General features: G+C 47.5%; 1 protein-coding gene and 1 pseudogene across 1 annotated transcript in view; both read right to left on the reverse strand.

Moving 5' to 3' along the window:
* TCEANC2 (transcription elongation factor A N-terminal and central domain containing 2) overlaps nucleotides 1–13,624 on the reverse strand; it is a 54,745-nt gene that overhangs the window by 3,920 nt on the left and 37,201 nt on the right. The window contains exon 4 of the mRNA XM_004607112.2: nucleotides 10,277–10,470. Coding sequence (XP_004607169.1) covers nucleotides 10,277–10,470 — 194 coding nt within the window. The remainder of the gene's footprint in view (nucleotides 1–10,276; nucleotides 10,471–13,624) is intronic.
* LOC129405477 (U2 spliceosomal RNA) lies at nucleotides 13,146–13,312 on the reverse strand (annotated as a pseudogene).

The raw sequence follows: 13,624 nt of genomic DNA on the forward strand, positions 1-13,624 counted from the left end.
GGAACTGAGCCTCAAGTACCCAATGCCGAAGCTCATCAGGTTCCTTCCCTTTCAGAGCACGAACTGCCCCGACCTTCTGAGATCTTGCTGAGTGGAGAGGCCTTGGCGGGCTCAGCTGAGGGCAGGCCAGGGGACAGCGCCAGGAGCCACTCGGGAGGGTCCAACTCCGGCTCCAACCCGCCCAAGGTCCCAGCTGTAACCAAGGCAGAATACGCCGGCGGCTCTGTCCATCCGAGCTGTGGGCCGTGCTGGGCCGCTGGGCAGGGGCCTCTTGTCTGTCTGTCTGTCTGTCTCTCCTCTCTCTCTCGCCCTCTGTTCTGTCTCTCTCTGTGGTTTCTGAGCCATACCCAGCTGTGCTCCGAGCTTACTCCTGGCTCCGTGCTCGGGCTCACTCCTGACAGGGCTCACGGGACCACATACAATGGTGGTGACTGAAGGTGGGTCAGCTGCCTGCAAGGCCAATGCCTTGCCCGCTGTGCCATCTCTCCGGCCCTGCTCTCTTCCCGAGTCCAGTTCCCACTCCTCTCCCCTGAGCCCCGGAGCTGCTGCGCGTGCTCCATCTCTGCACTGGCTTCACTGCGACATCCTTGCCCACGGAGACATACCACGATCTGTATGACGAAGCTCAGGTGAAAAAGAGCAGAGCAAAGCAAACCCCACAAACCATCAGAAACACAAACCCTAGACGTGCGCTGAGCGGTCAGTGTCCGTCCTTCTCTTCAGAGTGATGCTGGATGCAGGCTTTTGCCTGTCTGTCTCGCCGAGAACCGAGTGCTTCAGAAACGGGAAACCGGCTGGAGTGACAGTACAGTGAGTTGGGCGCTTACCTTGAATGCAGCGACCCGGGTTTGTGCCGGATCCCCGGCATCCCCTATGGCCCCCTGAGCACCACCAGGAGTAATTCCTGAGAGTAGAGCCAGGAGTAACCCTGAGCACTGCTGGGTGTGGCCCAACGGCCCGCCCCTGCAATGGGGAACAATTCCTTCCCTGGGTACCACATGGTCCCATAAGCACAGCCAGGAATGACCCTCAAGCAGAGAGCTGGAAGTGGCCCCCGAGACCTGCTCAGTGTGGCCCTCCAAAAGGAAATGAGGGGGTAAGGAGACAGCTCAAAGGGATGGAGTACACTCCTGACAGGGTCGAGGCCCTGAGTCTGATCCCTGGCACCAAATTACTCCCAATGGCAATGCTGGGTAGAGCCTGGTGGCCCCCAAGCACCACTGGGTATGGTTCCCACGGCATTGCCGGGCCAAGAACTGAACCGTCAGACCCGCATGACTGGCCGTTATCACGGAGAGTGACTCCAGGCTGGGGAGGCCCCCCACCGTAGAAACAGAGAACATGAACAGATTTCTCTGTCTTCAGGCCTTCCCGACCTGTGCCACCGCCCATTCAGCGTCTGCCAGCACTTCCGGGCGCCAGGCTCCGTGCTGGGCTGTGAGAGGCAGAGAGAGTGGGCGTGGATGCCACAGTCCTGGGCACTGCAGAGCACACCTCACAGGGGGCAGGGACGGGCAGGGGCTCTCCGCAGCCTTAGTGCGGGAAAGGCAGCAACGAGGGCCAGGCCCAGAGCTCCAGCCCAGGGGCCCCAGAAATGGCGTGTGACCAGAGACCAGGGGAACTGGCAGGCTCTGGCCAGGGCAGCCGGTGTGTCCCTTGTGACAAATTCCCTGCACTGCCCAGTCACTTTGTGCACCTTCCTGGGGGTGACTGGCTTGTTTCAAAAGAAGACACCCAAACTTAAAGCTGTTTGACAGCTGATAAAATGCCCTGTTGGGCTACAACCTTGCGGGGCGCGGGGACCACACCAGCTCTGGGCTGGGGGTTGTTCCAGGGGTACTCAGGTGACCAGGAGGTGTCAGACTTGGACCCTGACCTCCCACACGCAAAGCCAACTGTTTCTTTAACCCTGATCACATGTCTCTACCTTAAAGTTAGACCACAATGAATTAAGAAAAAACAATATCTTGGAAGGAAAAACAAAAATGAAAACCCAGCAAGGAGCAGAACAGGACTGAGAGGAGGAGTCCAAGAGAGAAAATCCAGGTCCAGACACGGGCCGGGGGTAACTGAGCCAGTAAGGGCTCCGAGAGGCAGTGACCCATGGCCTCCTGGGCTTGTGCTGGACCAAACAGACCCTGGCTCTCGGCCTGGACTTGCACTGCCATCGAGGCAGGGGCGGGGGGCACCGCTAGCCCCTGACCTGAGGCTGCCCGGCCCCTGAGACCTTTGGCAGGTTAGGGGGCTGGCTAGCTGGCATCTGCCCGGCATTCTTGCACTGGGTGCCCCTGGCCACAGCAGGAACCCTCTCAGACCCACTAAGGATCCCCTTAGTGTGACATGCAAGAAAGCTGTCTGAATGCTCGGGGTTCCTTGGGGGCAAGTGGCTGCTGGGGAAAGGAGGTGCGGGCAAAACCGGTCCTGGGCACCTCCCCCAAGGGCAGCGTGGACCGGGAGAGTGCCTCAGGGTGTGAGGAACTGGCCTCGCCACCACTTCATCGGCAAACAGTCCCCAGGTCCCCGCGGAGCGTGGCCTGATCTAGGTGTCGGAGACGCAGAGCAGGCAACATTCGCTCCCTGGCTCCCAGGTTGCCAGAGAAGACTGCACGGCCGCAGGGGGAGCCTGGGGTGTGCGCGAGAGGCCCTGCCAGGGGGGCGACGGCACGAGGTGGCAGGCACTGAACTACGCTCACAGGCGCCTGTCAAGCAAGGGCCGGCCCGAGAAGGGGAGAAGCTCAGTGACCTGAAACCGCCAGGCTGGAGAGACAGCGCTGGGGTGGAGGGGCATGCCCAGCGCGCGGCCGGCTCGGGCTTAACCCCAGCAACACGTGGGTCCCCCGAGCTCTGCTGGGAGTGGACGCTGAGCACAGAAGCCAGCAGGTGCCCGTGGCTGCACCGTGGGATGTGGCCCAAACTGCCTCCCACCCCGGCTGAAAAAGTCAATCAGAGGGACAAGAATTTGTCTTGTGTGCAACAGGCTGTGTGTCACAAGCTCACTGGGCACCACGAAGAGTCTCATGGAAACGCGACAGTTTTCTCGCTGTGGGCCACTCCCAAGTGAAGAGGAAGAGGAAGAGGAAGAGGAAGAAGAAAGCTTCGGGAGCCCCCGGGACTGACTTGGGGGCATCTCCTTGCTCTGTGTCTCTCACACGCTGCCTGGTCTCCTTCTCACACCCGCCTTTCCCTAGGCTCTAGCGGCTTGGCCCCCCCTGTTCTCGACGGTGACCCCCACAGCTCTGCGTCCTCTGGGCCCGCCGACCTTCCTCCTGTCTCGGCACTCCCACTGTTGTCTGCTTTAGCGCTTTCTGGTTCACGTGGCGGCTCAGAGCCGGGCGATCGCCTTTGGCTTCCTTATCTACGCATCCCTCTGGGTTGAGTGTGTGCTGGTCAGCTAGCTGTCCAGGCCTGGACGAATGGCTGCGGGCGGGGGAGATGATACACACGTGGCCACCTTCGTTAAGGACTCCCGGGGGGAATGGTGTGACTAGCAGTGACCATGTCTGCCACACTGGGAAGTTCTTTATTTTATTTATTTATTTTAATTTAAAAGAAGCCTCTCTCTAGCCCCCTCACTCCCAACTTCAAATCACATTATGACAGCAGGGGCCACAATTCACTCTCAGAGTTTGTCAGGGTGTGGACCCCTGACAGGAATGATGGGAGGCTCTTCCCATCACGGGAAGCAAGGCCTTCTCAAGGGTTCACCTTACGTGCGGAACTTCTATTTTACTAGGGGTGTGGTGCCGCCAGCAGGTCAACCTGTACCTGTGGGGCGAGTGCATCAGCAGCCTGATGGTGCCTTCAGGCTTTCTGATATCCAAAAATTGCTGCTGTGCCTTTGGCCGGACCCCAGCAACTTGTGACCAAGTTCACCAAGAAATTAAACAGTCAAAAGTTAGGTATGTGGGAGCCACACCCACAAACGTCCTTTGGCTAGGCTATACAAGCTCATTTATTTGCCTTATTTCAGAGACCCATGTATTAATCTCGGAAGAGATCAGAATCTGCAATAAACCTCAGACTGTGTATGGCTGAATAGACCAGGGTAAGCCACAGCGCGGGCGGTCAGCCTGGAAGCCACTTGCTTCCACAATCCAAAATCACCGCCATACCCCAAGCCTGACTCCACGGTCTCAGGACAGACCTCACCAAGGCATAAGCTGCTGAAAATTCTGGTATGCGGGTTTTGTGAAATCTGAAATCTCCAGACTTCCTTGGGTAGGGATGGGCTACCTCCCCCCGTATCCCTTTACTTCCAGAAGCCTGACAGTCACATCCACACCCCAGAGCTGCCACCCAATTTAAAAGCTACTCCAGCCTTACTGTCCCGATAAAAATACCAAATGCCCTGAATAAGCACCATGACCTCTCCCTAGCACCTGTATTGCAAACCATAATGCACAAAAGGAAAAGGAGAGGGAGGGACCAAGAAGGAAAGTGTCTGCCATAGAAGGAGGTTTGGGGGAGGTGTTGGGGATGGTGGTAGGGAAATAGGGGGCATTGGTGGTGAGAAATGTACACTGGTGGAGGGATGGGTGCTGGATCACTGTATGACTGAAACCCAATTATGAACAGTTTTGTAATGGTCTATCTCCTGGATATTCAATTTTAAAAAGTAGTAGGGGCTGGAGCCATAGCACAGTGGGTAGGGTGTTTGCCTTGCACGCAGCTGACCCAGGTTCGATTCCCAGCATCTCATATGGTCCCCTGAGCATCGCCAGAAGTAATTCCTGAGTGCAGAGCCAGGAGTAACCCCTGTGCATTGCCAGAGTGACCCAAAAAGAAAAAAAAAGATAAAAAAGTAGTAATGTGGAGTTCATGCCCAATTCCATCAGTTTAATCAATGGCTGAATAAATAGCAGCAGTCCTACATTAAAAAAAAAAAAAAGAATTTCTACTTTACTGTACTGAATTTATTGACCTATTTCAGAAAACTGAGAACCCCGTTAGGGCTGATAGCATATTGCCCATGACAGGGGCTTCAAGGAATATCACACAGGTTTCAAGTATAGAGTACTGTAGTACATGGCTGTGCCTTTAAAGTACATGGTCATGAGTTCAAATCCCCTGTATCCCACATAAACCAAGTACTACCCGGTACTGTTGCTGTTTGAACCTGATTGTTCTGCTATCTGTGACCCTTGGCACCACATGTGATTTCTAGTTGTACCATAATCAGATGCATGTAAGTATCACAAAGGGGGGATGTGTGACCCCTAGTGAGCACCTCTACTAAGAAAGATATACAAAAGCCATGGCCAGGAAGTGTGACCTCTGGCAAGCACATGGGTGGGCAGTGCAGGGGCCTCCAGCGGGCACCCCAATTGTAAGTGCAGCTCCCGTGAGCACAGGCAAACATCACAATGAGAGGACTGCAAGCCTCAGGGAGCACTGTAGCTGAGGGTATGGGCACTGCAATCTCCTAATCAACCCCCTGAGAGCACCACAGCTAAAGGGATGTGCGAGCATCACAGCCAGGCCCCTGGAACCCCCGTCACTGTGGCAGCTACTCCAACACCAATGGTAAGGAAGGGGAGAAGGGGCTGAAAATATACAAAAATAGTGGTAATAAAGAAATATGGGTAAAAAATTCCCCATGCTGAGCATACGTGCTGGCACATAGTAAGTGCTCAGGAAATATCTGTTAAGTCAATGTCCATCTCCCCTGTGTGTGCCTCCTTGCTCTTCCAATACCATCCTACACATACACTGTGGCTAAAACACGAACTATAAAGCTCATGTTGTATTCTGTGACAAGGCCCAGATTAACTTTTTTTTTTTTTTTTTTTTGCTTTTTGGGTCACACCCAGTGATGCTCAGGGGTTAATCCTGGCTTTGCACTCAGGAATTAATCCTGGTGGTGCTTTGCTTGGGGGACCATATGGGATGCCAGGGATCGAACCCGGGTCGGCCGCGTGCAAGGCAAACGCCCTACCCGCTGTGCTATGGCTCTGGCCCCCCAGATTAACTTTTATGTATGCAAAAAAAAAAAAAAAACCAACCCAGGAAGAAAAAAAGAACTATACAAAAAACTATATAAAAAAAAAAACGAAGCCACAGCGGCTGGCTCTTCAAGTTGGTGCTCTGGCTTGCTTGTGTCTATGCTTCTTTGCCTGCCTAATTCTCCAGAGAAAACTGTTCTCTGGAACACATACCTCTCTCTCCCTCTTCCCCATCACATCTTTCTAAATACGTTTGACTAAAAACTATCTTCACACACACACACACACACACACACACACACACACACACACACTCCTATTGTCAAGTTGTCAAGCCAAGGCCCCTATGAGACTCAGATTTTACTGCTCGACCCTGTGCATCGACACGGCTTCGCTTGCCCCTCTATTCCAGAAATACTTCTTCCTGCCTCATGTTTCCTTAGTCATTCACAGTCTCTCCCATCCAGGGGGTACCGGGCTTCCTTAGGAAAGAGACTGCATGTAAGTAAGTCATTTATGTCTGGACTCTCCCCTGGCACGAGTAATGGTGGCACTAAACATCTGTTGAGTTGAAGAGCCACTGGAGTCAAACTTTGTGTGAGTTTTCCAACAGTAAGACAGGATTTGTCCCTATCCACCCACACTCCCTTTTGACCACCTGAATACATTTATGAGAGAGCTGGTCAAAGCCAGAGGTGCAGTCTGAGGCCATTAAACAAAGGGAAAACTAGCAGTCCCATATGGGGACGTACCCCTGACCTGGATCTCATTAGCACCATCTGACAACCAACTGGGCCAACCAGCCAGTGTTTCATAACTCTTAATGATACAGGCTCACTTTGAGAATCAGGTCCATTTTTTTTAATGACATAATAGGAAAATGATCACAGGCCGTGAGGTAGGAAGAAGAGTGGATAATGAGGAAGGGGAAGTAAGAGAATGACACCGCAGGGGACGTTCATATGAGGAAAGATCTAAAAGACATTGAAGAACAAAGAAGATCCGGAAGGGAGAAAGTAAAGGGGATTGGAGCCTGGGCTTCAACAATGGGGTTTTATTCATCTGCCCCATTATTCCAAGAACAAGGAGACAGTCCGTGAATCTGGAAAGCAAGATCTGTGGAGTGGTAAAGAGATGCACCTTTGGGTTCTGTGTGTACATTCTTCATCTGTGGCTTTTATTAACGAAAGGATGCAATCAAAACAAATAATAAGAAAAACTTTTTTGGAGGGTCTATAAAAATATAATGAGTACATTTGCAGAAACACATGCTAAGATCAAACTGCAAAAGCCTTTTCGGTTGCTGGGTCAATAACTTACCTAATAGTTTACTGATAAAGAACGTCAAGGAGATCTGATGTCTGATTTGAATGTACTAAATGCGAGTTACTGTCAAAGACCAGATACTGGATTTGACGGCTCACTAAATTCACTCTAATATAACAAGGTTTCAGATGATAGGAGTTAACGCTATGTGTTTGCATTCATATTTTCTGACACATCAAACTGATTAAAAAAAAATACTACCAAGTGTGTTTATGCACAGAAAACAGATTGATTTTTTTTGGTGGGGGCAGGGTGCCAAGGAAGACAGTAAGATGCATACTTTAAATTTTTTAAATTTACTCTTTGGGAACGAAACCATTCGACTATGTTTAATCTGATTTTTCCCCCCAATTATGTTGGAAGGCACTAACAAATGTATCACTTTTTTAACTTTGCTTTGTAACACTTGAGTGCTTTTACCACTCCATGTGCCATTTAAAGGATAATTAATGGATAAACTAAAAGGATAATTATTATGGAGTTTAATATAGCAGGAAAACTGCTCATTAATCCTTACAAGCATAGCTTCGTTATTATCATTTACTTAAAAAGATACCATAGGGAACTGGTATTTACCACCACATTAACTACATATTATATACCCACACTCTATGTTCCTGCAATAATTTTGGCATATTTTAAAAAATAAACTTCATTTAAAGTATCAAATAGAAAGTCTTGTGGGCTAATCAATACTTTGGAAAACAAAACTTACAACTATCATTCTTTTTCTCTCTTCCAAGGGTTTAATATTCATTTACAGCATATCAATTCAGCAAACTATCACATTAAAAGTACTAAATGCAAGAAAAAATAAAATTAGATGTAAAAGGATATATACCATGACACTAACGGATATTGATCAAGATTAAAGAGACAACACAAATGTCAATAATTATGCCAATTTTCTGCAATCTTATTTAAATAATCAATAAAAATGTCTTATGGAACATTTGGCATATAATTGGTCCTTAATAAATCTGGGATAATAGAACTTTCCCAGCATTAATTTAAAGAACTAAAGTAATTTACCAAAAAGGAAATGCACTAAAATGTTAACAAGATTATGTCTGGGTGACAGGTTCAGAGGTGATCGCATTTTTTCTTTCTCTATTTTTCTCATGTTCTGTCAAATAAGTTGGTATTTAAAAACCAAAACCTTTAGGGGCTGGAGGGAGAATATACTGGTTACCTTGCACGTCCTGACCTGGGTTCGATCCCCAAAACCCCATATGGTTCCCCAAGCCCCATCAGGAGTGATCCCTGAGCACAGAACCAGGACTAAGCTCTCCACTAAGTGTGGCCTAAAAAACACCCAAAACTTTGTTTTGAAAAAACAAAGAATGTGCCAGGTCTACTTGCCTTTAGTTTGTGGCAGATTAACTGAGATAGAAAGGTGAAACATTTTCCAGAGAATGAAGTAACAAACTCAGCATTTAAACCGTATCTCTGAATTGCTTATCTGGGCGGTATCGGGGGGCGGGGGTAGTCAGGGGTCCTGAGCACACAGCAGTGCTCAGGACTTATTCCCAGTTCCCTATGGGGGCCGGTGGACCATATGGGATGCTGGGCATCTAACCCATGTTGGCCACAGGTAAGGCAAGCACCCTCTCCATTCTCCAACCCCCGAATCATTGCTTATTTTGTTAATAATAAATGACTCCTCAAGGACATGGGTAAATTGAGAAAAAGAGACAGATCAAACGTCCGATTTTTCCAGTATGTAAGTGGTCTGTAAACATTGTCAGATGAGGGTCCAGAGCGATAGTACACCAGGTAGGGCTTTGCTTGCATGCAGCCTACCTGGGTTCAATCCCCGGCATCCCATATGGTCCCCTGAGCACTGCCAGGAGTGATTCCTGAGTGCAGAGTCAGAGAAACCCCTGAGCATTGCCAGGTGTGGTCCAAAACCCAACAACAAATTATTCGATGATTATATTAATATTATTGCTGGTGAGCAAACATTTTTCCAGCATGTATACCTCCAATGACTGGCATCCTCTGAACTCTTGGCTATACTAATCTTAGTACTATTTCTAGCCAATTGGCTTCATGCCTTAGAATTTAAGATTAGGACAGGGACATAATTCGAAATGCTACTGCATGTTTCATATGCAGGAGACTGGGGTTTGGCCCCCAGCACTTCATGGTGACCCATGAGCATGTAGCTGGGCAGAGCCCCTGAGCATCACCAGGTGTGACCCGAATAGCAAAAAAAAAAAAAAAAAAAAAAGAAGGTAGATGAATGTTGACCAAAAACTGGGGAAGTAGTCTCTTTAATAGCGCAGATATTCCATAACAGAATCCAATCCAGAATTTTTGCTTTGATAGGAAAGAATGTTAAGTGGGAAGGAAGCAACACTCAAGTGCCTTCCAGTTAGCAGGCATTATATTATTCCTGTTTATAATGGTCTAGTTCAGCCTCCCATAACCTGAGGTGAAATTCCCACTTAGAAATTATATTCCTCATACAGAAATGAAAATCCTCATTTTATGGGTAAATACAATCAATATCAGAAGTGGAAAGGGACTTGCGTCTAGTTGCCTCTAGTCCACGCAGCTGTCTAACGACAGTGGCATAAGTCGGGAGCCAGGGTTTCTCTCGTTTTGTTTTGCCCTGGGGTAATACCCTGCAGTACTGAGGGGCTACTCCTGACTCTGTGCGGAGGGTCATTCCTGGAAGGTATTTGGGGGGCCATGTGGGGTGCTGGGGATTGAAGATGGGCCACCCACATGCAAAGCACATGCTCAACCACTGAGTGATCTCTCCGGCCATGACCCAGGGTTTGAACCCAGCTCTGCTAGTTTCAACACATATTCTCGTTCTCCATCATCTTTCAACCTACACATTTCTACATCCCAGATGCTTGCAAATCAGAATTCTTGCAGAAACACCAGTTAGAATAAAGGCACAGCACAGAGGCTCTGAGCACTCATCAGGAAAACATGAAGGTTATTTAAGAGAATGAGGGTTATGTGGAACCACCCTCTCCCTGGACACACGTTACCTCTAATTCCAGGGCCTCGGACAGTAGTTTCTGGGCATTCTTCCTTAATGTCTCAGTTTTGGAATCACTTCGGACTTCAATGGAAGGTTTATCTGAATGTTGTTCAATGAAAGTTCTCCACTCAGTATAGACTTCTTTGGCAAGACAAGCCACTTCTGAGTCTGAATGTTTACGCATTTTGTTCACAGTGTTCCCTGGAAGGAGAAGAAAAAACAAAATGAAACAAAAAGATCACTGTCTTTTTTTTTTTTTTTGCAGGGGTGGGGTGCGGGGGGTGGTGGTGTCACACCTGGCAACGCTCAGGGCTTACTCCTGACTCTGCACTCAGGAATTACTCCAGACAGGACTTGGCAAACCACATGAGATGCCGGGGCTCAAACCCAGTGGGCTATGTGCAAGACAAGTGCCCTACCTGCTGTACCGTCCTCAGCATCCAGGGAATGCTCTTTACTTGGCTAATAAATGTGAAGAGATTGATGGGACGAAACAAAAATTTTATAGCTCAGGATGCAGTTGACAATTAGTGATGAACTCACTTGGGGCAAGGCTGGCGGGGAAACTGGTCACGAAGGGTAGGAACCACGGTCCCCCGACCCTCCAATCCCAGACTCCCCGAAGGCGGGACCACAGGCTGGGAGAAGCACCTCACAGCATTTTTGCATCCTCTTCCCATGGGGTAAGTGAAACAGCATCTAACTGGTCATGCCAAACTTAACACCTAAGTTACAGAAAATACCTGAGCCAGAGGAGGCAGTTAAACCACAACAAGAGGAAACAATAATCAGGATTGAGGGACATTCAACAGGGCAACAGATAGGGTGTCTTCAAGTCACCGGCACTTTTGCCAAAGGAGCCAAGATTAGAGACTGTTGTAGGTTAAACGAGTGAGACCAAGCTATCAAATGAGATGCGTAACTCACTTTCTAATGGAAATAACCAAGAACAGAATGACGTTTTAAGATAAATAAGGATATTAAATTGCATTGGGGAATTATTAATTTTGCAGAGCAGGACTTCGGTATTGTGGTTGTATGAGAAAACACCCCTGTGTTCCCGGACGCACACTGAAGTATGAACAGGTGAAATGACAAGACGTCCGAAGGTCGGCTTTAAAATCCTCCCAGATATGGGGCTGGAGCGATAGCACAGTGGGTAGGGCTCTTGCCTTGTACGCGGCCGACCCAGGTTCGATTCCCAGCATCCCATATGGTCCCCTGAGCACTGCCAGGAGTAATTTCTGAGTGCAGAGCCAGGAGTAACCCCTGAGTGTCTCCAGGTGTGACCCAAAAAGCAAAAAAAATAAAATAAAATAAAAAATAAAAAAAATAAAATAAAATCCTCCCAGATACGGCAGGCAGGGCACTTGCCTTGTACATGGGCAACCGGGGTTCGATCCCTGACACCCGATAGGGTCCCCTGAACCCTGCCAGGAGTGATCCTAAAAACAAAAGCAAGAACAAAAAAAGATAAAGTAAGATCCTCCAGTAACTAAATTAAAGTGCAAACAAGGCCAAGATGGTATACAAGGGACAAACATCTTAATCGTCCTTGCATGTGGGTGAAGGTCATATGGAGTTTGCTCTATCATTCTCTTTATTTGCCTAAATATTTCCCCCAACTTTTTTGTTGTTGAAACACCAAGAGATAGAGAGTTACAAAGCTGTTCATGATTGGGTTCCAGTCAATGTTCCAACACCCTTACATTCACGAGTGTACATGTCCATCGCCAAAACCCCCTGGTCCCCCCCCCCCCAGCCTGCCTAGATGGCAGACACTTTTTTCTCTGTCTCTCTCTGTCTCTGTCTGTCCATCTCTCTCTTTTTAGGCATTGTGGTTTGCAATACAGGTGCCGAGGAACATTGTGAATAGGATTGTTTTTTGTTCTTTTTTTCCTTTAATCTCTCTCTCCTTTATTTATATAGGAAAGCCACGGACTTCTATATATTAATTTGGTAACCTGCCACTTTACCACATAAATCTACTGTTTCTAAGATTTTTTTTCTTTTTGGGTCACACCCAGCAGTGCTTTGGGGTTACTCCTGGCTCTGCACTCAGGAATTACTCCTGTTGGGGCTTGGGGGACCCTATGGGATGCTGGGGATCGAGCCCAAGTCAGCTACATGTAAGGCAAATGCCCTACCTGTACTATTACTATTACTATACTGTATATAATAATACTGTACTATTACTCCAGCCCATGTTTCTAGCTTTTCTGTAGGGTATTTACGATTTTCTAAATGTAGTATCATATTCTCTACAAATCGTGAGAGCTTGACTTCTTCCTTTCCTATCTGGATGTCCCTGGTATCTTTTTATTGCCTTACAGCTATGGCAAATACTTCCAGTACTACGTTGAATAGGAGTGGCAAAACCTTTTCTTGTGCCCGATCTTAGAAAGAAGGGTTTTAGTTTTTCCCCACTGAGAAGAACGTTTGCTATGGGTTTGTGGTAATGGCTTGGCTATGAGGAGCAAAGTTCCTTCAATTCCCATTTTGTTCAGTGTTTTTTTTTTTTTAATCATGAATGGGTGCTAGATCTTGTCAAATGCTTTCTTTACATCAATTGATATGATCATGTGATTTTTAAAAAATTTTATTGATATAGTGTATTATACTTGATTGATTTTTGTATGTTAAACCACTCTTGCATCCCTGGGATGAATCCTACTTGGTCATGGTATATGATTTTTTTTTTTTTAGTTGTTGGATTCTATTTACTAGTATTTTGTTGAGGATCTTTGCATCTGTATTCATTAAGGATATTGGCTTACAATTCTCTCTCTCTCTCTCTCTGTTGATGTCTCTGCTTTTGGTATCAGGATGTTTGCTTTATAGAAACTGGAAGTGTTTCTGTTTCTTCAATTTGCTGGAAAAGCTTGAAAAGGATTGGCAGTAGGTCCTCTTTGAAGGTTTGAAAGAATTCACTAGGGAATCCATCTGGGGCTCTCAGCTTTTGTTTTTGGATAGAGGACGTCAGACATTAAACTGATAAGAACAGATACTACACTTGATCTTAGCCAAAAGGCCGAGAAGTGATCAGCTTATGTTTTGGAGAAGACTTTGATTACCATTTCAATTTCCTCAATAGTGATAGATCTGATCAAGTATTCCAAATCTTCTTGGTTAAGCCTTGGGAGGTTGGAGGAGTCCGGGAATTTATCCATTTCTCCTAGGTTCTCTTATTTCATGTATTTGCCTGTATGTTTGGGATTTATGGCAAAAGAGGGAAGGGTATAAAATATAGAGGGGGGAGAAGTTCTTAGATAAAATTCAATACATAGGAGCCCAGGGATTGCCCTGTATTCATGATGTTGTGAATGTGATTCATGGCATAAAGTGTGTGTGTGTG

This window comes from Sorex araneus, chromosome 5 (genome assembly GCF_027595985.1).
Source record: "Sorex araneus isolate mSorAra2 chromosome 5, mSorAra2.pri, whole genome shotgun sequence".
Taxonomy (NCBI): domain Eukaryota; kingdom Metazoa; phylum Chordata; class Mammalia; order Eulipotyphla; family Soricidae; genus Sorex; species Sorex araneus.